Genomic DNA, 27,549 nt, shown 5'->3' with positions numbered 1-27,549 from the left:
TTTGGTACATGTCATTGGTGTAACACCTCCCTTCATTCTCCTTCACCATGGCTGTAACTTTGTCCATCAGCTGCTTTACTTGCTCACGGTTGTCTGTGTTCTCATTGTTGAAGACATGGTGTCTGTTTCCACATGTCTCAATGAGCTGCTGTAGACCTTCACCAGCCGCCTGGATAAAGTCCTCAATGCTTTTCTTCTTTTTCTTCAGTGTGTCTCCATGGGTGAAGAGAATCATGGTGTGTCTCACTTCTGCTTCTCCAAAGATGTTCCTGATCCTTGCAACAGCGTTGTGGTCTTCCTCTGTAAAACGACCAAGGGCAATAACAAGCAGGAAGACATGGGGTCCAGGAGAGGAGAGGGCGATGCATTCCACCAGTTGGGTCCTCACTGAAGACTCTGAGAGTTGAGTGTCAAAAAGACCCGGGGTGTCAATTACTGCAATGTCCCTCTCACTGCTCCTATCACATTGTTTGGTCACAGACTCTGCAGCAAAATCTACTTTGAGCTCAGTTCTCCCCAGGATGGTGTTTCCTGATGCACTCTTCCCTGCTCCAGTCTTCCCCACCAGAACAACCCTCAGATCGGAAACTACAAATCAAACAAACATAATTTTAATTCAAGCCCATAAAATCCACCTTATTGTTTTACTGTATGTGTGTGTGTTAATTAACACCTATATATATTTTTTTTATCAAACTAGGCCTAACTTACATTGTAAAGGAGACATCATGCTGGCTCTTCTCTCATTTCTGCTTGAGCTCGCTGTAATATAATTAACAAGTATGCATCAACATTTTGCTAAAGACATCACTTAGACAAATCACAATTCAGATAGGTTTAATTGAAAATAAAAAAGTACACAACACAAAACGACTGTCAGTGTATTTGCCCATTTGCCCAGGCAGCTGCAGTCAACCAGAGCAAGAGCTCATATTGCAGATGGATTTTAATATTTGAGATTTCCAACATGAATGCAGGCTATTATATGTTAAGAAAATGTTTCTTAACGAATGATCAGTGAGTAAATGAAATGGGTAGATAAACACCTGGTAGGTCAAATTCTAATTTAGGAAGGGACTGTAAGTTATTTATTACCTTTGAAATAACATTATTTTTAAATTCTTGTGGTCCCAAAATGATATGAAATCCAACAGATCACAATGAAAATGAATCAAATCAAATCACATGTATTGGTCACATGCGACAAATACAGGTGTAGACTACAGTGAAATGCTTACCTACGAGCCCATCCCAACAGTGTTAAAAAAGTAAGACAAATATTTGCACACAGAAAAAGAGAGTAGCACAATAAAACCATTAACGAGGCTGTATAAAGGAGTACCGAGTCAATGTGCTGGGGTACGAGGTAGTTGAGATGGACTTATGTTCTGTAAAAATATATATATTATACACCAAAGTGAGTTACAGTAAATTAAACACAGTTAGGAGTCTAGTGACTTTTCAAAATGGCGTATTGTCCTTTGAAAGTGTGGTGGGTAAATCACCCGAATCCCCAACACCATTGTGAGAATAAACAATAATGTCAACCTAATGTCATCATTATGAACTTACTGTCCTGTTTTTCCTGTTGTGGAGTCGCCATCGCAGTCGATGTTGCCTGAAATTCCGAAATGTATTGTAATGACCTGACTAGATCATAAATGAACAATTGTCCAGACAGAGGCTTGAGTTTGCGAATTGACGGTTTATTAAACCAACTTTACACAGGCTACTGTTTGGGCTGTAGCACACGCCAAATAGATGACAGATAACCCACAAGCCAATCGTGACCTTCTCTTGTGAAGCCCAGACGTAAGAGAGAGAGAACAAAGGCTGAACCTGGTCTTAACTTCCAATGCTCCACCCCCCTGCCCAACCCCCCTCCACGCCACTCCGCCAACCACCAGGATGCCCGGCATCAGAACATTCCAGGCATTCCCGTGATTGGCAGATAGCAGGTTGATTGACATGTCGGACCCCGCGAACACCGGGTACTGGTCAGTACAACACAACCACCTCCTAGCCTAACACATAACACACAGCTGTCTGTGCGGGTCGCTACACAGCCCCCCCACCACAAAGTCCCTTGTCCCCGAGGGAACAAACAAAGTCTCTGAAGCGACCCGGAGGTCTCCTTTGCCTGCGTGGCCGTGATGGTCGCAGAGTGCCCCTCTGGGAACCAGGGGATGAAGGCAGGGATATGGGGGACAAGGAAGCGGAACGGGTAATACAGTCCGTGGCTCTGGGGAACCACGCGGTGACACAGGGGGGGAGACAGGGGGAGTGGGCTGTCTGGAGCCTTGTCTGCGGCACCTGAGGGTGGGTGCCTGGAGAATGTCATTGCCAGAGAGGGGAATTGTGGGGGTTCCTGGGGTTTGGGGAGAAGAGGCCCCTCTGTATGGGGCTAACCTGTCCCGGTGCAGTGCCACCTTTCTCCCCCTGGGAGGAAGCTGCACCCGGTACACAACCTCCCCTACCCTCTCCAGGACACTGCAGGGTCCCACCCAGTGACTGTCCAACTTGGGGCATCTGCCTTTTTTCCTTAGGGGCTGTAGACCCAGACCAGCTCCCCAGCCACAAAGTGCCTTCCCGGGTGTGCACGTCATAGTTCCTTTTCTGCCTCACACCTGCATTCACCAGCTGCTCTCTGGCGAAGGTGTGGGCTGTCTCCAGGCAGTCCTGGAGTCTCCGGGCATACTCCGGCCCCGGAGGAACATGAGGGCTATCCAGGGGCCGACCAAACGCCATCTCCGCAGGGGTGCGGATCTCTCTCCCCAGCATGAGGAGGGCAGGCGTGCAGGAGGTGGAGTCTTGGACAGCGGAGCGGCATGCCATGAGGACCATAGGCAGGTGCTTGTCCCAGTCACGCTGGTGTTTGGAAGAGACGATGGCCAGCTGCTGTCCAAGCGTTTTGTTGAAGCGCTCCACAAGGCCATCACTTTGAGGATGGAGAGGAGTAGTGCGGGTCTTGTGCATACCCAGCCTCTCACACATGGTGGCGAACACACGGGACTCAAAGTTTCTGCCTTGGTCGCTGTGGATGGACTCTGCAGCTCCAAACCTGCTGAACATCCCCGCTGTCAGGGCGTCGACGATGGTCTCTGCCTCCTGGTCAGACAGAGCATAGGCCTCGGGCCATTTTGTGAAATAGTCCATGGCCGTGAGCACCCAGCGGTTTCCACTGTCTGTGGTGGGGAACGGCCCAACTACATCCACTCCCACCCTCTCCATGGGAGCCCCCACTGGGAACTGTTGGAGCTGAGCATGAGAGCGGCCTGGGGGGCCCTTTCTCGCTGTGCAGTTGTCACAGCGGCGACAAAAGTCCTCCACATCCCTCTTGTGCTGCCCCCAGTAGAAGCCCTGACGGAGACGGCGCAGTGTTTTTGTGACCCCAAAGTGTCCAGTCCCCACCCCCCCATGAGTACTCTGGAGCACAGCCTCCCGCAATGCTTTTGGGACCACCACCTGCCACCTCTCCTCTCCCGTAGCTGACTCCTTCCATGCCCGCTGTAGCACGCCATCAGCCAGCCGCAGTCTCTCAAACTTCGACCACAACCCTTTGGTCGCGAGTGAGAGCGCTGTCACCTCTTCCCATGGTGGCCTCACCTGCGTCTGTGTCCCGTCCCTGCTGCTGCCGCCATTCAGCCACGTCGACAGTCTGCAGCTCACAGCAGACAGGCCCGCTCGCCCGACACACTGTGGCACAGACACCCTCCTCTGCCCGCAGCTCTCTCTCCCGTCCCTCTCTCCGTTCACAGTGGCGGCAGCCGTCTGCAGTACAGGGTCGACGGGACATGGCGTCGGCGTTGGAGTGGCGTGCCCCTGCCCTGTGCACCACCGTGAAGTCATACGGCTGAAGCTCCTCCAACCAGCGTGCCACCTGCCCCTCTGGCTCTCTGAAAGACATGAGCCACTGGAGAGCAGAGTGGTCAGTCCTTACAGTAAAGGGCAGACCACCCAGGTAGTACTTGAAGTGTTTGACGGAAGCCACAACAGCCAAGAGCTCCCGCCGGGTGACACAGTAGCGGCGCTCATGTTTGTCAAATGTTTTGCTGAAGTACGCCACCACTCTCTCCCCTCTGGCCCCACCTGGGCCAGCACCCCACCCATGCCCACATTGCTCGCGTCTGTGTCCAGGATAAAGGGCAAGGTGAGGTCAGGGGGCGAGCACGGGGCCTCGATCAGTGCACGTTTGAGGGTGTTGAACGCCTCCTCACACTCCACTGTCCAAGTGAAAGCCTTGTCCTTCGGCAGCAGGCGGTTCAGTGGAGCAGCAACGCTTGAGAAGCCCCGTACAAACCTCCTGTAGTACGAGGCCAGGCCCAGGAAGCTCTTCAGCTGACGCTGGCCGGTGGGGGTGGGCCAGTCTCTGACAGCCCCTACCTTGTCCTCCATGGTGCTGATCCCCTCCTTCCCCACTCGGTGGCCCAAGAAGGACACCTCTCTCCTCATGAAGTGGCACTTCTCGGGGTGGAGCTTCAGACCTGCGGCAGCCACCCTCTCCAGCACACGCCGTAGCGCCCCCAGGGCTGACTGGAAGGAGCTGCCATGGGCCAGGATGTCATCGAGGTATACCAGACACTGCTGTCGGGGATGCCATCCAGCACCCTGTCCATCAAACGCTCAAAAGTAGCTGGAGCGTTGCACAGGCCAAAGCACAGGACCTTGAACTGCCAGTGTCCTCTGTTAGTGGAGAACGCAGTTTTGGCTCTGGCCTCTGGGGAGAGGGGAACCTGCCAGTAGCCACTGCGGAGGTCTAGTGAGGAGAACCAGGAGGACCCCTAACCAGGTCCAGCGACTCATCGATACGTGGTATGGGGTATGAGTCCTTCCTGGTTACCTCATTCAGCCGCCTGTAGTCCGCACAGAACCTCAGCTTGCCCCCTTCTTCGGAACCATGACGACTGGCGCCGCCCAGGGGCTGTCTGAGGGCTCAATGAAGTCTGCCCGCTGCATCTCCAACACAGCCTTGTCTGCCGCCTCCTGGCGTGCCAGCGGGATACGGCGGGGACGCATCTTGATGGGTCGAGCATCACCTGTGTCGATCTCATGCTGCACCAGATGAGTCTGACCCACCTCTTCCTCACTCAACGCAAAGCTGTCTCTGAATTCAAACAGCAACTGCCACAACCGTTCCTGCTGCTCGGGGTCAAGACCAACACAGTTCCTCCCCCATATCTCCCTCACTGCAGACAGTGTCCTCTCCTCTCCCATCTGGGGTAGCTGGGCTGGGAGGTTGCGGCCCGGGCTCACAGAGGGCTGTGTCATGGAGGTAGCTGGGGAATGTAACACACCGCCGTAGGTGACAGGGGACTGGGGAAAAGTCACACACAGCTGTGGGGGGGGGCGCAGCCATGAGTCTCTGCTGCTTTAACTGTTGGAGTAAAGGGTTTGTTGGGTTGAGTGAATGTGACATTAGGGGGCCATGGTGACTTCCGTCCCTCCCTGGAAGCTCAGTGTGCCCCTATTTAGGTCTAACTGGCAGCCTGTGCTCCTAAGAAAGTCCAACCCCAGGATACAAGGGTCCTGCACAGCCGCCACCCACACAGGATGACGCACAGTCCTGCCCCCTACTGTCAGAGTCATTATTCCCTTCCCTTTCATGGGTGCCAGCTCACCTGTGACTGTGCGGAGCTGCACAGTTGTAGGCTCACACTGAGTCCAACCTGGCACAATATCTGGCCTCACCAGGGTTACTGTGGACCCAGTGTCCACCAGGGCGGAGCAGGGCACCCCCTCCACAGTGACAGGGACATGACAAAAGTCCCCAACACAGGTCCGGCCCACCACAACAACAGGCTCAATCCGCTTGCCCTCGTCTGCTTCTGGGGGGAAGTGGAGCCTTGCTTCCCCGTCTGTGCCGGTGGGCTCCTCCTGAAGATGATGGTGGTTGGGATAGAAAGCCAGGGGTCCGCACTACCCGGTCTATGCGGACCCCGAGCCGTTTCCCTGAGCTCTGGGGGACATGGGGCAATCTCGGCGCAGATGGCCTGGCTGGCCACAACCCCAGCAGACCCTGGGACCAGGGCTTGTGTTTCGTGCCGCCTGTAGCGACACAGCCCGAATTAGTTTTGTCATTTCGGCCACCCAAGCAGGCTTTTCCGGCTCCGGGCTGCTCTGCCCCCCAGCTCGCACAGAGGGTGTGTCTCCCTGCACCCCCACCAAAGCCCCAGCTGAAGCCCCAGCCCACACCAGCTCCCTCTCCAAAGCCATCTCCAAGGCTGTCTGCAATGACTCAGGATGAGCCAGCTGGGTCTGTATGCGCAGCTCCGTAGGAGAGAGCGCCTGTATGAACTGGTCCCGTGCTAGCTCGCTCTGCACGGAGGGGGGCATGTGAGCATATGCCCGCCGAGAGAGGCTCTCAATGTCATTAGCTGTAATGATAATGTAGACCGCATTATCTTCCAAGAGAATTCTCCTCGATTATAATCACAGCCGTATATATCCCCCCCCAAGCAGACACATTGATGGCTCTGAACGAACTTTATTTAACTCTTTGCAAACTGGAAACCATTTATCCGGAGGCTGCATTCATTGTAGCTGGGGATTTTAACAAAGCTAATCTGAAAACAAGACTCCCTAAATTTTACCAGCATATCGATTGCGCAACCAGGGGTGGTAAAACCTTGGATCATTGTTACTCTAACTTCCGCGACGCATATAAGGCCCTGCCCCGCCCCCCTTTCGGAAAAGCTGACCACGACTCCATTTTGCTGATCCCTGCTTACAGGCAGAAACTAAAACAAGAGGCTCCCACGCTGAGGTCTGTCCAACGCTGGTCAGACCAAGCTGACTCCACACTCCAAGACTGCTTCCATCACGTGGACTGGGACATGTTTCGTATTGCGTCAGATGGAAATATTGACGAATACGCTGATTCGGTGTGCGAGTTCATTAGAACGTGCGTCGAAGATGTCGTTCCCATAGCAACGATAAAAACATTCCCAAACCAGAAACCGTGGATTGATGGCAGCATTCGCGTGAATCTGAAAGCGCGAACCACTGCTTTTAATCAGGGCAAGGTGTCTGGTAATATGTCCGAATATAAACAATGCAGCTATTCCCTCCGCAAGGCTATTAAACAAGCTAAGCGTCAGTACAGAGACAAAGTGGAATCTCAATTCAATGGCTCAGACACAAGAGGCATGTGGCAGGGTCTACAGTCAATCACGGACTACAAGAAGAAACCCAGCCCAGTCACGGACCAGGATGTCTTGCTCCCAGGCAGACTAAATAACTTTTTTGCCCGCTTTGAGGACAATACAGTGCCACTGACACGGCCTGCAACGAAAACATGCGGTCTCTCCTTCACTGCAGCCGAGGTGAGTAAGACATTTAAACGTGTTAACCCTCGCAAGGCTGCAGGCCCAGACGGCATCCCCAGCCGAGGCCTCAGAGCATGTGCAGACCAGCTGGCCGGTGTGTTTACGGACATATTCAATCAATCCCTATACCAGTCTGCTGTTCCCACATGCTTCAAGAGGGCCACCATTGTTCCTGTTCCCAAGAAAGCTAAGGTAACTGAGCTAAACGACTACCACCCCGTAGCACTCACTTCCGTCATCATGAAGTGCTTTGAGAGACTAGTCAAGGACCATATCACCTCCACCCTACCTGACACCCTAGACCCACTCCAATTTGCTTACCGCCCAAATAGGTCCACAGACGATGCAATCTCAACCACACTGCACACTGCCCTAACCCACCTGGACAAGAGGAATACCTATGTGAGAATGCTGTTCATCGACTACAGCTCGGCATTCAACACCATAGTACCCTCCAAGCTCGTCATCAAGCTCAAGACCCTGGGTCTCGACCCCGCCCTGTGCAACTGGGTACTGGACTTCCTGACGGGCCGCCCCCAGGTGGTGAGGGTAGGCAACAACATCTCCTCCCCGCTGATCCTCAACACGGGGGCCCCACAAGGGTGCGTTCTGAGCCCTCTCCTGTACTCCCTGTTCACCCACGACTGCGTGGCCATGCACGCCTCCAACTCAATCATCAAGTTTGCGGACGACACAACAGTGGTAGGCTTGATTACCAACAACGACGAGACGGCCTACAGGGAGGAGGTGAGGGCCCTCGGAGTGTGGTGTCAGGAAAATAACCTCACACTCAACGTCAACAAAACTAAGGAGATGATTGTGGACTTCAGGAAACAGCAGAGGGAACACCCCCCTATCCACATCGATGGATCAGTAGTGGAGAGGGTAGCAAGTTTTAAGTTCCTCGGCATACACATCACAGACAAACTGAATTGGTCCACTCACACTGACAGCGTCGTGAAGAAGGCGCAGCAGCGCCTCTTCAACCTCAGGAGGCTGAAGAAATTCGGCTTGTCACCAAAAGCACTCACAAACTTCTACAGATGCACAATCGAGAGCATCCTGGCGGGCTGTATCACCGCCTGGTACGGCAACTGCTCCGCCCTCAACCGTAAGGCTCTCCAGAGGGTAGTGAGGTCTGCACAACGCATCACCGGGGCAAACTACCTGCCCTCCAGGACACCTACACCACCCGATGTTACAGGAAGGCCATAAAGATCATCAAGGACATCAACCACCCGAACCACTGCCTGTTCACCCCGTTATCATCCAGAAGGCGAGGTCAGTACAGGTGCATCAAAGCTGGGACCGAGAGACTGAAAAACAGCTTCTATCTCAAGGCCATCAGACTGTTAAACAGCCACCACTAACATTGAGTGGCTGCTGCCAACACACTGTCATTGACACTGACCCAACTCCAGCCACTTTAATAATGGGAATTGATGGGAAATGATGTAAATATATCACTAGCCACTTTAAACAATGCTACCTTATATAATGTTACTTACCCTACATTATTCATCTCATATGCATACGTATATACTGTACTCTAGATCATCGACTGCATTCTTATGTCACTAGCCACTTTAACTATGCCACTTTGTTTACTTTGTCTACATACTCATCTCATATGTATATACTGTACTCGATACCATCTACTGTATGCTGCTCTGTACCATCACTCATTCATATATCCTTATGTACATATTCCTTATCCCCTTACACTGTGTATAAGACAGTAGTTTTGGAATTGTTAGTTAGATTACTTGTTGGTTATCACTGCATTGTCGGAACTAGAAGCACAAGCATTTCGCTACACTCGCATTAACATCTGCTAACCATGTGTATGTGACAAATAAAATTTGATTTGATTTGATAGCACCCGTAGAGGCTCTCCAGGCTGCCTGCGTCTATTACTCAGTTCGGAGCGCAATAGCCCGGGCTGTACACACTGTCCATAGCGCCTCCTCAGTGCTCCCACTAAAGCACCATAATCATGCCTGTCCTCGGGGCTAATCAATATCAAACAGGCCAGAGCTTCATCCGTGAGGCATAAAGCCAACTGCAGTGCCCTTTCTTCATCCGACCACCCCCTAAAATGAGCTAACAGTTCAAACTGAGCATGAAAAGCTTCCCAATCCGCCTTACCGGAATACTTCGGGGTCTTAACAGATACGGACGCAGCCGGGAACTGGGCGCCGCCATGTTTGTTTACATCCTGAGCCCCAGATTCCTCGTCACGCCGCGTCGACGTCGCCACTTCGGTCCGCCCACCAGAATCCGCGCGAAATACAGTCGACGAAGCACTCATGCCCGCTTCAGCCGCCATCGCTCTAACGTCCTCCCTCAAGCGGCCTCTGCGCTCCGACGCCCTGGCGATCTCCTCAGACAGAACCCCCGACGTCCATTCACACGCACCTCCTTGGCCATAATCGTCCCCTACCTCCACCTTCAATTTCGGATTCCCTCGAAGCATTTTCAATCCCCGTTCTCACCTACGGTAGCTAGCCACATAAGTCAGCTAGATAGCTGGCTAACTTGTATCAACGTTTTTACTTCTGACACCAATGTAATGACCTGACTAGATCATAAATGAACAATTGTCCAGACAGAGGCTTGAGTTTGCGAATTGACGGTTTATTAAACCAACTTTACACAGGCTACTGTTTGGGCCGTAGCACACGCCAAATAGATGACAGATAACCCACAAGCCAATCGTGATCTTCTCTTGTGAAGCCCAGACGTAAGAGAGAGAGAACAAAGGCTCAACCTGGTCTTAACTTCCAATGCTCCACCCCTGCCCAACCCCCCTCCACGCCACTCCGCCAACCACCAGGATGCCCGGCATCAGAACATTCCAGGCATTCCCGTGATTGGCAGATAGCAGGTTGATTGACATGTCGGACCCCGCGAACACCGGGTACTGGTCAGTACAACACAACCACCTCCTAGCCTAACACATAACACACAGCTGTCTGTGCGGGTCGCTACAGTATGAACGAATTTGTTGGATTAATCTTTAGCCTCGTTCATAGTACAGCCTAGTACAGTTTGAGATGAGCACGAAAGCAACAATCTGTAATTCGTTTTCCAGGCTAACGTCAGCCCAACCACTTTTTTATGCTATAAAGAGGGGTGGGCCTGGAGAAAAGTAACAATTCTTAAACACATAAATATGCTGTAGATGCAAGGACTGGAAGTCCATGAAATCAACATGTATAGTTTAAAAAATATGTTCTGGCTAGATATAAATGTTTTGTTTTACAAATACTTTTCTTACAAATAACGGAGTAAAACAACATTTTTTTGGTTATTCTGACTGGAGCTCATGAAGCAGTTATATTAAAGCTCATGAGACGAGTTTTATTTGTAAAGAATCATTTTGTGTGTATCATTTATTGAAATCACCAATGAAGAGCAGTTACCAATACAGATTGCGCCTTTAATATTGTGGTCGACCCAATAAAATTCACATAGCACATAGTTAAGGTAAATTATAGAACTGTTATTCCGTGAAAGCAAGACTGATAAACGGTGGATGAGCTCTATTAGCGGTATTTCTATGCTTCTCGTCGTTTACATTTTTACTTTCACTTTTTACGAGTTTAAAACAACTGAAAATACGATTGAAAAAAAGACATTTAACAGTTATTTAGATTGAACAATTATTCTCTACACTATACATTTATTTTTATCACATAAACTGAAGTAAGGCGAACATTATAGAATTTTAGCTACTAAAGGCAAAGTGAGTTCTTCACATTGAACCGTGCAGTCCAGAGCTTTCATTTTTATCAAAGGTTGCTGCGGGTATTTCCAGGTTGGTGTTTAGTGTACAGTGACTGTAGGCTACATTGTACCATCAAACGATTGATAATGTTAATTCAGTAGCGTGATGATTGTACCAGATATGTCTTCATTGTAAATCTACATGGATTAAATTTTCCTGAGGACAAAATTGGTCAACTTCAACAACAGTTTCAAGGTAAAATCATGACCGCGGGGCTAACGTTATATGACAATAATTTGGCAGAGTTTAAGGGCTAGTGTCACTAGTTAACGTTAGTGTTTCATCTGTAAGAAATGTTTTTCACAGTATTTTAAATATCCAATGAAGACATTTCGCTTATTTTTTGTTTAAATCGTCTTTCAAAGTACAGCAAGATCAACATTTGGTTAATAGGCCTACAATTCAGGATGGATCTAAGCAGTAGTGTACACTTTTGTCAACGTTGTTGCAGTGTAAATATATTGTTGCGTTGGTAGAATACCTTAGATAATGGAGTATACCATGCTTTTACAGCAGTTCACATGGTCTACCAATGACTTCGCCAACTGAATGTTATATGAAATTCTATAGGCTTCCCTTTGAGAAATTCATATTAATCTCGGACACACAGAAGTACCCTATTGATTAAAGTAGCTATGTATTTTACTTTAAATTATAGTATACCTATGTACACAATCAAGATTATATTAATATCTTTATATTGATATGTTATGACATATATTTATCTTTTTTTTTTGCACCTACTTATTTTGTTGCAGACAGATATCTGTTACACACAGCATCCCTGGTGGTGTACAGAGAGATGACATGGATCAATCTTTCTCTCATGGTAAGACAAGTCAAAATGAACAGACATTGAGGTTTTTTGTTAGTTTAATAGTATATACAGTTACATATTTTTTTACTCTGTCAGTATTATGCAGTATCTCATGGACCTAATCTTAACCATAATAATTTAAATAACCCATATTTATTTTGAAAAGGGTCAAATAAAAACTGCTGTCAGTTTATTTTAGCAAATGTCTGAGCTGAGAATAAATCATATTTGTGTGTTTTTTCTGTTGAAGGTTGTCTTATAGAGATTGTGCTGGTGGGGAAAGTTGGATGTGGAAAGAGCGCTTCAGGAAACACCATCCTACAAAAGGAAGTGTTTGAATCATCATTTGGTTCCTCAGCTGTGACAAAGACTTGTAAGAGGGAGACAGGTCTGGTGTGTAGGAGCCGAGTCGCTGTAGTTGATACTCCAGGTCTGGACTGTGCTGAGGTGTCTTCTGATGAACTTATCAGGTCCTTGTGGCTGAACACACATGGAAACATCAATGTCTTCCTGCTGGTGATCCAGTTGAACAGGTTCACAGAGGAGCAGAGAGCAGCAGTTCAGAAGATGGAAGACATGTTTGGCGAGAGGGCAATGGAGTTCACTATGATTCTCTTCACATATGGAGACCACCTGAAAAGGACATCGATAGAGGATTTTCTCCGAAAAGCAGGTGTCCCACTGAGGCAAGTTGTAGAGAAGTATGATAACAGATACCATGTGTTCAACAATGAATCTGGTCCTCCAAGCCAGGTGACAGAACTGATTAGAAAGATGAGCAGAATGCAGACTGTGATACAAGACAAAGTGTACCGCATTGATTACTGCCTGGGGAAATCCTTGAGAAGAAGAAAGTGTTTTGGTAAGTTTGTCCCATTTCTTTGTATTTAATTTAACTTAAGCTTATTGCTTAACATTAATTTAAAAGGATGATGGTATCCAATAGTATTTGATACTGACTGTATATCATTGTATCTCATAGTGACTTTCAGCTACAATTTAAATAATGGCTAGCCATAACGTTTTGCACTGAACAAAATGTGTACTACATTTGACCTCTAAAAAAATCATCTTGATCATCCTACAGGACCGAGACCAACGAAGGAGCTGAGGATTGTTCTGGTTGGTAAGACTGGAGCAGGGAAGAGTGCATCAAGAAGCACCATCCTGGGGAGAAATGTTTTTGAGTCAAAGTTTTCTGCTGTTTCTCTGACATCAAACTGTGAAAAGGCCAGAGGAATGGTGGATGGGCAAAATGTCGCTGTTATCGACACCCCAGGTTTGTTTGATACTACATTGTCCAATGAGGAGGCACTGAGAAAGATTTCTCTGTGCATCTCTCTGTCTGCTCCTGGTCCCCATGTGTTCCTGGTTGTGATCAAGCTGGGAAGATTCACTAAAGAGGAGCAGGAAACGGTGGCAATCATTCAGAAACTCTTTGGGCAAAAGGCTTCCAAATACACCATGGTTCTATTCACACATGGATGTGAGGTTGAAGGAAGAACAATCAATGCTTTTTTACATGAGAGTCCAACTCTTCTGAGATTGGTTGAGGAATGCCATGGCCAGTGTCATGTCTTCAACAACAAAGTCCAGAACCCTTCTCAGGTCACGGAGCTGCTTCAGAAGATCAACTCTATGGTTGGGTGGAATGGAGGGAGTCACTACACCAATGAGATGTTCCAGGAGGCAGAGAGAAAGATTGAAGAAGAGAAAGAAAGGGTCCCGAAAGAGAATGAAAGGCAGAGATGCAGAGAGATGAAGAAATTGAGGGCAAAGTTTGAAGGAGAGCGTCTAAGGGAAGAAGAAGAAAGCCTGAGGAGAAAACAGGAAAGAGAAGCTAGAGAGAAAGCTGAGAGAAGAAACCGCTTTAGAATCGTAGGTGCAGGTATAGGTGCCGGAATCGGAGCAGTTGTGGGAGTAGTTGTAGGCCCAGTTGGTGTAGCAGCTGGTGCAACAGCTGGTGCATCAGCTGGTGCAGCAGTGGGAGCTGTAGTAAATGCGTGTTGTTTACAATGAGTCCATAGCTAACAGTGCTGCCAAATCTACAAGTTGTTTGACTTAAATATTTCATATTTAATGTCAATATTCTGACTTTGCTTAGGCCTAGCGTCTTTCTATCTTCCCTGTTCCAGTTTAATATTGTAGCTATATTAACATCCTCTGAGAGTTGTCTTCAGTTGTACACTACATGACCAAAAGTATGTGGACACCTGCTCGTCGAAAATCTCATTCCAAAATCATGGGCATTAATATGGAGTTGGTCCCCCCATTGCTGCTATAACAGCCTCCACTCTTCTGGGAAGGCTTTCCTCTAGATGCTGGAACATTGCTGCAGGAATTTGCTTCCATTCAGCCACAAGAGCATTAGTGAGGTCGGGGCACTGATGTTGGGCGATTAGGCCTGCAGTCAGCATTCCAATTCATCCCAAAGGTGTTTGATGGGGTTTAGGTCATGGCTCTGTACAGGTCAAGGTCTTCCACACCAATCTCGACAAACCATTTCTGTATGGATCTCAATTTGTGCACAGGGGCATTGTCATGCTGAAACAGGAAAGGGCCTTGCCTAAATTATTGAAACAAAGTTGGAATTACAGATTCGTCTAACAGGGGCAACTCCAGTCATCGGCAGCCTAATTGGTGTCACACTTTTTTTCCATCTGTCACGCCCTGACCTTAGAAATCCTTTTATTCTCTAATTTGGTTAGGTCGTGTGTGACTAGGGTGGGTACTCTAGTTTTTGTATTTCTATGTTGGCCTGGTATGGTTCCCAATCAGAGGTAGCTGTCTATCGCGTTATTACGAAAACATTGTAATGTTAAGAGTTTTCCTCGTATATGTTTGATGTTTATACATTGTACGTTGTGTGGAAAATGTCCAAATCAAAGAGAATGTTTTGATAAAGATGAAATGTGAGGTTAGTTGTCTAAAATTGGATTTGAGTAAAATCGAGACCTTGCCCTTAACTTGGTACGCCCAGAGAATTGCCCTAACGGCGGTTACGCCCACTTCTGACCCGAGGGTATAAAACCTGTGAGTGAAGAATTAACAGATCAGACTAAGTGACCCAAGCTGCAGCCGTGGTCTAAAAAAGTAAACGAAACCAAAACGCAACACAAGTTTGAAGACAAATCTTTTTCTACCCAAGCTACGGATGAGTAGCTGTGTCTAAGCGGGTGAATTCAAGTCAGACGATCTAGCCTCCACTCCCTATCGAATCTTGGCATCTACACTGTTTCATTCCTACGCTGTGAGCTCTGAGCTACAGAGCTGTCTGTCCTCGGAAGAGCCCTTTCAGTGCAAGGGCGAGGGAACAGACCCCTAAGCCAAAAGGACCCTTACATCGTGAGGACAACCAGAGTTGTGCCGGAGAAGTGGGTCATTGTGCAGCCTGAACGGTCCACGCGGGGAATCCACTGAGACCTTCCACACATAATTACATCATTATATTCTGACCCATAAGAGCGGCAGTTTGGGGCAAGGCTAGGGTTAGAATAAGCATAGCTGACAAATTCACCCAAATGTATATTTCTCGTGTACTCTCTTTTTTTCTCTCTTTTAAATCCCCATTTTGTGTAACACGCGCCATAGTGCATTGGCCCGTTATACTAACTTCTAATCAATAGCCTATAATGTGTTTTTGTGTATGTGTATCTTTTATCATCATTTTAGCTTTCTAGTAAATAAATATTCAACTAAGATTGGTGTGGTACGAACTCATTGGTGAGACCCGGGTCTGTGCAGCTTCCCGGATTATGCGACGTTCAGAACGAGACTGTAGAGGTAACTGATTAATTAGCGGCTGTTGTAAAATCAATATTCTGATATTCTTTGAGTTAATTTGGGAAATAGAAACTCAATAAAAATAATTTTCCCATGGTGCCCCAGGTTAACGAGTTAATAATTGCTTGATTCAGTTAATCACGCAATAAGAAACCTTTAATCATTCGATGAGCAACAGTCGTCACATTAACTAGTACAACGTCACGACACTGTCGTTAAGACACTAACAGCTTACAGACGGTAGGCAATTAGGGTAACAGTTATGCCTAAGGACTCTGAAAAACACAAAAAAAAGATGCCCAGGGTCCCTGCTCATATGCGTGAACGTGCCTTAAGCATGCTGCAAGGAGGCATGAGGACTGCATATGTGGCCAGGGCAATAAATTGCAATGTCTCGTACAGTGACACGCCTAAGACAGCGCTACAGGGAGACAGGACGGACAGCTGATCGTCCTCGCAGTGGCAGAGCACGTGTAACTGACATGGGTCTGCCTACCCATGTCAGAGACGCAAACTTGGTCTCAGCCTTTAAGTCTTTACTGAAGACTCATCTCTTCAGTGAGTCATATGACTGAGTGTAGTCTGGCCCAGGAGTGGGAAGGTGAACGGAAAGGCTCTGGAGCAACGAACCGCCCTTGTTGTCTCTGCCTGGCCGGTTCCCCTCTTTCCACTGGGATTCTCTGCCTCTAACCCTATTGCAGGGGCTGAGTCACTGGCTTGCTGGGGCTCTCTCCTGCCGTCCCTGGAAGGGGTGCGTCACCTGAGTGGGTTGATTCACTGATGTGGTCGTCCTTTCTGGGTTGGCGCCCCCTTTGGGTTGTGCCATGGCGGAGATCTTTGTTGGCTATACTCAGCCTTGTCTCAGGATGGTAGGTTGCTGGTTGAAGATATCCCTCTAGTGGTGTGGGGGCTGTGCTTTGGCAAAGTGGGTGGGGTTATATCCTTCCTGTTTGGCCCTGTCCGGGGGTGTCCTCGGATGGGGCCACAGTGTCTCCTGACCCCTCCTGTCTCAGCCTCCAGTATTTATGCTGCAGTAGTTTATGTGTCGGGGGGCTAGGGTCAGTTTGTTATATCTGGAGTACTTCTCCTGTCCTATTCTGTGTCCTGTGTGAATTTAAGTGTGCTTTCTCTAATTCTCTCTTTCTTTCTCTCTCTCAGAGGACCTGAGCCCTAGGACCATGCCCCAGGACTACCTGACATGATGACTCCTTGCTGTCCCCAGTCCACCTGGCCGTGCTGCTGCTCCAGTTTCAACTGTTCTGCCTTATTTTTATTCGACCATGCTGGTCATTTATGAACATTTGAACATCTTGGCCATGTTCTGTTATAATCTCCACCCGGCACAGCCAGAAGAGGACTGGCCACCCCACATGTGCTCTCTCTAATTCTCTCTTTCTCTCTTTCTTTCTCTCTCTCGGAGGACCTGAGCCCTAGGACCATGCCCCAGGACTACCTGACATGATGACTCCTTGCTGTCCCCAGTCCACCTAGCCGTGCTGCTGCTCCAGTTTCAACTGTTCTGCCTTATTATTATTCGACCATGCTGGTCATTTATGAACATTTGAACATCTTGGCCATGTTCTGTTATAATCTCCACCCGGCACAGCCAGAAGAGGACTGGCCACCCCACATAGCCTGGTTCCTCTCTAGGTTTCTTACTAGGTTTTTGCCTTTCTAGGGAGTTTTTCCTAGCCACCGTGCTTCTACACCTGCATTGCTTGCTGTTTGGGGTTTTAGGCTGGGTTTCTGTACAGCACTTTGACATAGGCTGATGTAAGAAGGGCCTTATGATTGATTTATTGATGATAGTTTATTAAAGCTGGTATTTACCAATGATGATACTTATAGTAACAAGCTAATCATAAGTTCCTTGCATGTAGAGGAAGGGTTCTAGTAGAAAAAACAGAGCCCCTGTCCAGAAACAACTCTTCCTATACAGCACTGGTGGAGATCTGAGAGGATTGGACAGGTTGAAGCAATAATGAAATTCCACCTAGCCTATCAGAAGGCAAGGTGAAGCTATCACCATAGTAATCATTCATGTCTTCTCAGATCTCTACAAGTATCTTGGGGAAAGGTTTGTTTCTGGATAAAAATAGAGACGCATCTCCATAATGAATTAAAATTTCATCTTGCAACAGAACAAACACCATCCTAGCCAGCAGAAGGGTTTAGTAGTTAGCTACATACGTGCTTTCAAGACATTTTATTTATTGGTATTATAAATAAAATATGTTTTAATTGACAAGATTCTCAGCATAAAAACAGTAAAGAAAATAAGAGACTCACTCAGCTGGGAGTCTTTCTGGGTACGTTTCTGAGAGCTTTGCACACCTGAACTGTACAATATTTGAACATTATTATTTTTACAACTCATCAAGCTCTGTCAAGTTGGTTGTTGATAATTGCTAGACAGCAATTTTTAAGTCTTGCCATATATGTTCAAACCTATTTAAGTTGAAACTAACTAGGCCACTCAGGAACATTCATTGTAGCCTTGGTAAGCAAATCCAATGTATATCGTTATTTTATGCCTGGTTATGACACCTACATAAGAGTGTCAAAACCCACATTTATTCTAATTATTTTTCTCCCTGCCAAGAAGATTCCTTTTGTTTTACATTAGTTTCTTAAATCCTTTGTTGTTGCAATACATTCTTTACAATCATCATGTTTTATATAAGTTTCATGATGCTTTATGACCATTCTGTGTCACTTTACTTGGACGAATAAAATGGTCGAGGTTCTGTCCGAAAAGATATGCAGGCATTGCATTGAATCAACCAGAGGTTGCTTGCCACATCTTCCAGATGGAACTATCATATTGTAATGAAACAGCAGGGAGCAAGTCTTGAACACTCGACCTCCTAACCCGATGTCCGGCGTGCTATCGACTGTGCCGCAAAAGTATACCAGTGCAGCAGAGTCGATTTCCGTGGTAATAAACCCAGGGTCGTTACACTACTCCCTCCTTTCAAAGAGCGCGTCCTCGCCCTAGCTTGCGGCTCTACATCTTACAGGAACGCGCTCACCGGCCAAGGACACGCACTGTCGTGGATGCAAGGTCCGATCCCACTTCTGACACCAGTGTAATGAAACAGCAGGGAGCAAGTCAAAAGCATGCTCGTGCGGCAGAGTCGATTTCCCCGGTTATAATCCCAGGGTCGTTACAATATGATGTGGTTAGCTGACATTAAATACCTATCCAAGCGTTGTAAGATATAGCTTTAGTCAGCTTGTGTCAGTAAGGTAGTCACAGCAGGAACTCAACAAGCCAGTTCCAAGAAATCACGTGACTGACTAGAAAGCAAAAACATTCATACGAACCCAAACATTGCTATAAATTATTGGCTGCATCTCCAATTGTAGACATATGACTCCACTTAGTGATTCATTTTTCTCTATTTCTGCTTTTTGTATCTCCTCTCTTTGGCTGTAAAAATGGATGTGTTTTTATGTGACTTGGCTCTGACCTAACATAATCGTTTGTGCTTTCGCCGTAAAGCCTATTTGAAATTGGACACTGCGGTGGGATAAACAAGAATTGTATCTTTAAAATGGTGTAAAATACTTGTATGTTTGAGGAATTTTAATTATGAGATTTCTGTTGTTTGAATTTGGCGCCCTGCACTTTCACTGGCTGTTGTCCTATCGATCCCGTTAGCGGGATCTCAGCCCAAAAAGGTTTTAACCAGTCGGCGAAAGCCAACATCTTTCAAGACAGAGAACGTTGCATATGGCCTTTTTGTTATCTTCCTTTGAAACTTCAAAATAGATCCACACCGCAGACATTGTGGGCTTGATCAGGAATGCTGTGTTGCACGTGTAGCGCTGTATTTTTCAATGCGTCATTACGTCATCTACCTACGTTATATAGGTATGCACGTCATCTACCTACGTTATATAGGTATGCACGTCATCTACCTAAGTTATTTGGTACGCACGTCATCTACCTACATTATATAGGTATGCACGTCATCTACCTAAGTTATATAGGTATGCACGTCATCTACCTAAGTTATTTGGTACGCACGTTATCTACCTACATTATATAGGTATGCACGTCATCTACCTACATTATATAGGTATGCACGTCATCTACCTACGTTATATAGGTATGCACGTCATCTACCTAAGTTATATAGGTATGCACGTCATCTACCTACGTTATATAGGTATGCACGTCATCTACCTACGTTATATAGGTATGCACGTCAGCCTTTACATGGGTTTTGCACATCGGCATTACATTTTTTTTAAATCGGGCCAATGCCGATGTTGGCATTTTTAGCTAATATCGTCCGATTCCGATATGCTTACCAATATATTGTGCATCCCTACTATGCTCCTATAAACCAATGAGGAGATGGGAGAGGCAGGACTTGCAGCGCTTAAAGCGTTACCAATAGAACCAAGTTCTATTTTAGCGCCTGGCTATGCAGACGCTCGTTGACGTGCGCAAGAAGTGTGGATGCAATGACTGAATAACATGTATGTGGTCAGCATGTTAGACCGAGAGTCTAATGCATTAACACTGTTAGACCGAGAGTCTAATGCACTAACACTGTTAGACCGAGAGTCTAATGCACTAACACTGTTAGACCGAGAGTCTAATGCATTAACACTGTTAGACCGAGAGTCTAATGCACTAACACTGTTAGACCGAGAGTCTAATGCACTAACACTGTTAGACCGAGAGTCTAATGCATTAACACTGTTAGACCGAGAGTCTAATGCATTAACACTGTTAGACCGAGAGTCTAATGCATTAACACTGTTAGACCGAGAGTCTAATGCATTAACACTGTTAGACTGAGAGTCTAATGCACTAACACTGTTAGACCGAGAGTCTAATGCATTAACACTGTTAGACCGAGAGTCTAATGCATTAACACTGTTAGACCGAGAGTCTAATGCACTAACACTGCACACGATTGAAATGCTGCATGCCAAGATAGACCAGAGAAAAGAGACTGTTGATATTGCAACCACACAAGTCAAACGGCGGTTCACCAGTATGAACAAAATTGAAACATATTTTATGTTCCAGCCCTCAAGAACTGTTGTCTGCTAAAGATTATCATCTGTTTGCATCTGCCAATTTATTGTCTGTATCTAGACGACTTGTCCCCAGAGCTTCGTAAACAGTTCATCTGCCCATTTATTGTCTGTATCTAGACGACTTGTCCCCAGAGCTTCATTTACAGTTCATCTGCCAATTTATTGTCTGTATCCAGACGACTTGTCCCCAGAGCTTCGTAAACAGTTCATATGCCAATTTATTGTCTGTATCCAGACGACTTGTCCCCAGAGCTTCGTATACAGTTCATATGCCAATTTATTGTCTGTATCCAGACGACTTGTCCCCAGAGCTTCGTAAACAGTTAATCTATTTCCATAAGGTGTTGAGGCCGGCAATTAAGCAGAATGAGATTACATTTGTTACAGAACTGCTGTATTTGAAGCACAACTCCCTCCCCAGTTTCCCTGATGTTGCTACGGCAATATAGCTGTTTTTAACATCCCTGTAACTGTCACTTCTGCGGAGAGATCCTTTTCTAAAGTAAAACTCATAAAGGCCTGAAACCTGAACCTACAGACCGTGGAGAAAACATTTGATTACTAAAGGACACCAGGGAAGTCTCTCAAACTGGATTTAATTTACCTTGAATATTGCAACCCATGTGTTTGTTTCGCTCGCTTAGATGCTTTATCGGAGTTTGATGCCTGTTCCTGTTGGCACACGTTTGTCAAAAAAATATATTTCATTTGGTTGGTCAAGGAGGTAGGGCGGGCCAGACCCCATAAGGCCTGCCCATAACTCCGACCCTGAGTGGATGACAATCCAGCATCCTGGCATCGATACAACCAAGAACAGAGGGGCTCACTTTTGCTGCCACACATCAGGAGTTCTCTGTAAACTTGGTCAGCCTCTGGTAAGAATGTCATCAAAGGTGTCCAGGAATCAACTGGTTTAGTCCATCCAGTAGTTTCTGGTGAAAGTGCCAATTGGATGGTTTTCAGACTTGTTGACGAAATGCTTGTTTGGTAAACTGCTCTGTTTGAATGTTGTAGTAGTGCAGCCTGTGATGTTCTCCATCTAGAATGACCTATTGGAGAAGAGCTTCTTCCTCAGATCATTGACACAATCTAGGCTGGTTGTCTCATCATAGAGAACACCGGTATCTCTCAAACAATGTGAAAGTGGACAAATCCAGATCATGGTGTTGAAATGGTTCAGCTGCCATGGAAACAAAGGCATCAGTCACCTCTGGGCATTTCCATGTAAAAGGACCCATGAGCACCAACATGGAAAGTTCATAGGATATAAAAGAAATGGTGCTTAAATAAATGTAGTAGTTCTAAACCTGCGACTGCCTCCTCCGCTCTACACTAGTGACAAGGTGCTTCAACAAAGTACTGAGTAAAGAGTCGGAATACTTATGTAAATGTGACATCAGTTTATTTTTAATACATTTGCAAAAATGTCAAAAAACCTGTTTTTGCTTTGTCATAATGGAGTGTTGTGTGTACAGTCAATTGATGCGGAAAAACAAAAAATGTATCCATTTTAGAATTAGGCTGTAACGTAATAAAATATGGGGGAAAAAATCAAGGGGTCTGATCAGTGTCTTGCATGTAGAGGATGGGTTCTAGTAGAAACAGAGCCCCTGTCCAGAAACAACCCCTTCCTATAGGAACTGGTGGAGATCTGAGAGGGTTGGACAGGCTTAAGCAATATGGTGAAATTCCACCTATCAGAGGACAAGGTGGAGCTATGACTATAGTGATGCATCCTATCAAGCCCTCTCTGATCTCTACAAGTGTCTAAAGGGGAAGGGTTGTTCCCGGAAAGGAACAGACACATATTTCCATAATAATAATTTATTATTCCAACTAGCAACAGACCAACCAACATCCCAGCCAGCAGAAGGGTTTACTAGTTAGCTACATACATGATTTCATAAATAATGTTAAATCAACAAGATTCTCAGCTTTAAAAAAGAAAGTGCATTACACTCCCTCGGTTGTTCCATGGACATATGGGTCGGTGTTTGTACCATTGTCATTATGACATCATCAATATGGGACAGAACAGTGGAATTATTTGGATGGATGCACACAGTTGTCCAGACTCTGTAAATCATGCTGTTTAAACCGTGCAGTAACAAAGAGACTCTCTGGCCAGTACAGTTGAGTGTGACTAGCTACGTCCCAATACACTGGCTTATGTTTCCTCCTCCTCCTTTCCTACAGATCACTAGCTAGATTAAGTGGTTAGAACTGGTTAGAAATGTTAATAGCATAGCCATAAACCTTTTTCAGTCCCCTCATATCAGTTGATATGATATATGGCTGGGACTTTTTCCTGACAAAGTGACCCGACTAGGAAAACCTCCAGGTCTATAACTAAAGCCTGGATTTTTCCCTGGTCTGGTCATGTATAGCTTCTCGTAGAAGGAAAGGGTTATGACGAAAGGAAGAAACAAAGCCTGTGAGCCACAATGGCCTGGTATGCCCGGGTCCTCCAGGCCAGCAGAGGGAGACAAACACACCTTAAGCTCTGGGGACAACAGACAAAATGGCATCCTATTTTGACCAAAGCCCCATGGGCCCTGGTCAAAAGTAGTGCACTATATAGGGAATAGGGTGCCATTTCATCAACAGGTACAGAACCAGTAGCCCTATGAAATGAAGAGTGGAGTGATTCTCATCAATAGTGTCAAAAAACATTATAGTAAAGATTATGTTGACCTCACTAACTTTATATTAAATGATTACACAGTTCTCTAATCTCACACACGGGTACGGGGAAATGACCTGCAAACCACTAACATTTCAAAACAGACATCAAGGGACAAAACTTAGTCATTCAGTCACACACACACACACTTTCTCTCCCTCTGACACACACAGACAGAACTTAGAGTGAAATAATCAGTACAATATGTAAATAAGCTAGGAGAATAAGGATAATTGCTTTTCCTGCTGTTTCAAAAATACACAAGCTGTTAAAAATTCACACACACACACACACAGAGGATACCTGGATCATAGTGGGTTATGGGAAGAAGAAGCACTTGTTTGAATTCAATACAAATCTCAAGCACCACCCAGACCAGTGAAAAATCATTAGTAGGAATCAAATAGAAAGATTCAGAGTGTAGAAAGTGAGTGAACAAACCAGGGACACACTGACATTATCAAATGGCGCCAGGTCAACAACCAATATATAAGATCTCACATCAATAACCCACTTCTGGTTTCCTATTCTGCTTCTCCCAATACAACCACCAGTGTCCCCACCACCTCCTCAATCACACACACACACACACACACACACACACACACACACACACACACACACACACACACACACACACCAGGTAGTAGTAGTAATCATCAACATCATCAGTTCCTAATAGTAATAATAAATAGTAATAGCGACAATAAATAGAACCAGTCAAAGTCTCAGTCATGTCACTGGTGTTAATGTTGTTGTTGGCCAGTCAGCCCACTAGGGGGAGCCCTTCCTAAGTCTGTGCCTCTGGTAGGGGTAGCCCAGGCACGCAAGGTGCGGTCGGAGGAGCGAGACCATTCGCCCCGCAACAAAGCAGTCCCTTGGTTGCCGTGGCAGCTGAAGGGTCACTGATGCCCTCCCCGTTGAGGTTCCGGTAGGGTCGTCGGGGCGGAACGCGGCGAGGGGTCGGCACCCCCTTCAGGCACACGGATGGAAAGCTCAGACCAATCAGACAGCAGCCCGGACAGGAAATTACCTCATCTTGTTCAGGGGCGGGGCCAGCAGGGGGGCCCGGGATTGCGGTGCGGTAGCCGCTAGCCCTCCAGCCAATCGGACGGCCGACGACCACCATCGCCGAGATGTTGTTGTTGTCCAGATGAGGGAGAGGAGGGAGGGAGGAAGGGGCATTGGAGACTGGGTGACGCCAGCCGTTAGGCTGCAGAAACAGGGAGGAAGAGGACGAGGCTGGGTGTAGTAGATGTCTCCCTGGTGTAGGGACAGCGCCCTCTAGTGTGTCAGGAGACCTGCTGCAGTCCATAGGCTCCCCCAGAGAAAAACCTTCCTCCTCTTCCTCTTCCAGAGGACCCAGAGACACCAGGTCCAGAGGCAGCCCTGAATCATCTGACACGTCCTCCACCATCCCTCCCTTCTCCTTCCTCCTTTCATCCTCCACCATCCCTCCCTTCTCCTTCCTCCTTTCATCCTCCACCATCCCTCCCTTCTCCTTCCTCCTTTCATCCTCCACCATCCCTCCCTTCTCCTTCCTCCTTTCATCCCCCCCCTCCTCTTTCCCCAAGCGCTGCAGGTCGGGGTCACGGAGGAGGGAGAGGGTTCGCCCCGGCTCGGGGGTGCAGGGGAGAGACTGGCAGCGTCGGGGGGGCCCGCGGAGTAAGAGGTTTCCCCTGAGGGGGGGAGAGGCGCAGGTGTCAGGCTGCTGGGGAAGGGTGAAGGTCAGGGAGATGACAGACTTGCTGGGGGTGTCGTAGAGCTTGATGCGGCCCCCATTCAGGTCCTGCCGCAGGGAGAAGGGGTTGACCCGGGCCGGGGTGCCGAGTGGGGGCGTCGTTGGTGGAAGCATTTCAGACTGGCTCCGTGACAACTGCTGGTCGCCGGGGCGACAGAGGGAACTCCGTCGTCGGTAGGGGCTGATGTGGCCAGTGGGGGGTTTTGAGGAGAGACAATCGCCCAGAGGGATGGCCGTCTTCCTCTCCTCCTCTCCTCTCTCCATCCCCTCCAGCAAGACCACTATCTCAGAGAACGAGGGACGTATCTTTGCATTCATCTAAGAAAGAGGGAGAAACAGAGTGAGGGGAGCAGGAAGAGTGTAAACAGTGCATACTTTTTGGAATGTATGGTTGGTTTTAGGTTGTCAATCTGTGCATTTACAGTAAGTATGTACACAGAGTCATTAATGCGTGCAATTATTATGAAGTCAGTCAATCTGTCAGGCTGTCAGTCAGTCTGCATCTTACATTGCAGCAGAGGACTGCAAGGTTGAGGAATGGTGTTGGACAGTCACCAACCAGGTTCTCAAAGGCATCCACATCTAGTCCAAAGTCCTGCACACACAGAGGATCATCATCATCATCATCTTTTAATGTAGCCGACTAGCTGTCAATCAGTTTGTCTGACTAGGTTCAAATAATATACATGTTGTAGTTCTCCATCATATCAACTAGATGGAGACATACACTGTGATAGAGTTATATTCATTAAGGTGGAACTGACAGTATTTTATCAACATTAAATCTCATTCAAATCTGTTCATACAGTATAGTTCCCCCCAGGAAAAATGACATATTTTTTTAGAAGATTTCTGACAAGCGAGCACTTAGATAGTCATTTTCACATTGTCATACATTCTTAGAATATTTGGGAATTACATACTGTATACTAAGTAAAAATAAATATGGAGTGGAAAAGCAGCCTTGTGTTTGGACAATTAATAGGCCCTAATTAATCGGCCATTCCGATTAAATCGGTCGACCTCTAGTCGTTACAGTAGTGAAAACACTGTCAGTTCCACTTTAAACCTCACATGCAGCTGGAACTGCTGCCCTGTACTGCAGTGATTAAATACCCAAGTCTTCCACTGCAGTTACATGTGATTATGTGCAATAAGGACAGGGAGGGCACTTATTTTCTGGGTCAAAGTGGAAAAAAAGTGGTGTAGAAAGGGTTTGGATTAAGGGGTTGGATTAAGGGTTTACACTGTCAGATTGTTGTGTGATAGTATGAAACCATTGATTTAGGGTTGTGTGATCAGGGAAAAAGGAAAAGCATTGGTTAACTGTGTGCCTGTCATAAACTGTGGGGTTGTGTATGTGTATGTGTATGTGTGTGTGTGTGTGTGTGTACCTCAGTGCGAGGTAGGATGTCCGGATCAGCCTCTATCCGGGCGATGATCTCACACAGGATGATTCCATAGGCAAACACATCCACCTAGGGGTCAGAGTCGGCCAATCACATCTGATCAATAACATCTCACTTGAAATATTCACAATAATACACCTTGGAAGAGTCTGGTCATTTGCTAGAAACATACATATTAGCTAGACCCACTAGACACAACCAGAAAAACACAGCAGGAACATGGAACAGTTGTCCTTCCAGATTGTTTTATAGCAGAGTATTGTTGCATTATATTACTGTGTTTGCTTCGTATAATGATGCACCCGGACCAGTGAGATAACAGCCAGGAAACAGTTGACTACTGTCAAAGATTTGTATAACTTAACTAAGATAAACCACAGCCTGTCGTTTCCAATGGAAACAAATGAGCCATAGTGGGCAGAACAAGCAAGGAGGTAGGCAGAGCCAAGCACGAGCTAACGAGATCCCATTGGCTCGTTCTACCCAGCATTTGCATATTTTCATTAGGTAAAGCCTACTCTGTAGTGCACATGTGCAATAACTCAATTTGCCTTTGCACTCCTTCTAAACAATACAACTCTGGCAAAGTGTAAAGTCTACAAAACTTTATCCACTCTTTTCGTAACAGATTGTAGTTGTGGGAACAGAAAACTATTGAGATCAAATGTTTCATCGATGAGTAAATTAACAGAAAGTCAGCCAAAATCCATCTTCTCCCACTGCCGTCCTCTGGGCTTCCTCTCATCACCATATTTGTTAGTGACTGGAAACGCCAACCGGATGCTTCACATTTATACATCCGGTGAAATGTCTGTCTCATTGTTCTATCTGTACTTCTGTTAGTACCTTTTCATCATAGAGCTCTCCTCTCAGCACCTCTGGGGCCATCCAGTAGGGGGAGCCCACCACGGCCAGAGGCTGCTGATCAACCCCGTCACTG

The 27,549-nt window shown here is 46.8% G+C and overlaps 3 protein-coding genes across 6 annotated transcripts in view; 1 reads left to right on the top strand and 2 right to left on the bottom strand.

The window, feature by feature from the left end:
• The window catches only part of LOC115121751 (GTPase IMAP family member 4-like), a 5,993-nt gene extending 4,338 nt beyond the window's left edge, over nucleotides 1-1,655 (bottom strand). The window contains exons 1-3 of the mRNA XM_029650887.2: nucleotides 1,573-1,655; nucleotides 712-762; nucleotides 9-588 (exon numbers count right to left, since the gene is read on the bottom strand). Of these exons, the coding sequence (XP_029506747.2) occupies nucleotides 9-588; nucleotides 712-762; nucleotides 1,573-1,603 (662 nt within the window). The 5' untranslated portion in view covers nucleotides 1,604-1,655. The remainder of the gene's footprint in view (nucleotides 1-8; nucleotides 589-711; nucleotides 763-1,572) is intronic.
• Nucleotides 1,656-10,909: 9,254 nt separating this feature from the next.
• On the top strand, nucleotides 10,910-19,085 carry LOC115121750 (GTPase IMAP family member 8-like). Of its 4 annotated transcripts, none has more exons than XM_065003660.1 (5): nucleotides 10,915-11,310; nucleotides 11,874-11,944; nucleotides 12,183-12,794; nucleotides 13,020-13,054; nucleotides 16,874-19,085. In XM_065003660.1, the coding sequence occupies exons 2-5, from the start codon at nucleotides 11,923-11,925 to the stop codon at nucleotides 16,880-16,882; spliced, it is 678 nt and encodes a 225-aa protein (XP_064859732.1). In that variant the 5' UTR covers nucleotides 10,915-11,310; nucleotides 11,874-11,922; the 3' UTR covers nucleotides 16,883-19,085. The 4 variants fall into 4 exon arrangements, with proteins under 4 accessions (XP_064859730.1, XP_064859732.1, XP_064859731.1 ...); XM_065003659.1 differs by having other exon boundaries at nucleotides 10,916-11,310; nucleotides 13,020-13,111; XM_029650885.2 differs by having other exon boundaries at nucleotides 10,916-11,310; nucleotides 13,020-13,211.
• A 3,071-nt stretch (nucleotides 19,086-22,156) lies between these two features.
• LOC115120641 (dual specificity testis-specific protein kinase 1-like) overlaps nucleotides 22,157-27,549 on the bottom strand; it is a 23,685-nt gene continuing 18,292 nt past the window's right edge. Inside the window, exons 6-9 of the mRNA XM_065003654.1 lie at nucleotides 27,456-27,546; nucleotides 26,595-26,678; nucleotides 25,709-25,795; nucleotides 22,157-25,518 (exon numbers count right to left, since the gene is read on the bottom strand). Coding sequence (XP_064859726.1) covers nucleotides 24,250-25,518; nucleotides 25,709-25,795; nucleotides 26,595-26,678; nucleotides 27,456-27,546 — 1,531 coding nt within the window. The 3' untranslated portion in view covers nucleotides 22,157-24,249. The remainder of the gene's footprint in view (nucleotides 25,519-25,708; nucleotides 25,796-26,594; nucleotides 26,679-27,455; nucleotides 27,547-27,549) is intronic.

The sequence above is a fragment of the Oncorhynchus nerka genome, linkage group LG18 (assembly GCF_034236695.1).
Source record: "Oncorhynchus nerka isolate Pitt River linkage group LG18, Oner_Uvic_2.0, whole genome shotgun sequence".
Classification (NCBI taxonomy): Eukaryota; Metazoa; Chordata; class Actinopteri; order Salmoniformes; family Salmonidae; genus Oncorhynchus; species Oncorhynchus nerka.
Note: the sequence above shows the minus strand (reverse complement) of the source record. Positions and strands in the feature narration are given on the sequence as shown.

Bases quoted from the DNA above. Each gene is read 5' to 3' on its own strand.
- LOC115121750 (XM_065003658.1), top strand. From the start codon at position 11,923: ATGGATCAATCTTTCTCTCATG. The intron at 11,945-12,182 runs GTAAGACAAGTC...TTTCTGTTGAAG, and splicing joins GGATCAATCTTTCTCTCATG to GTTGTCTTATAGAGATTGTG. The intron at 12,795-13,019 runs GTAAGTTTGTCC...ATCATCCTACAG, and splicing joins GAGAAGAAGAAAGTGTTTTG to GACCGAGACCAACGAAGGAG.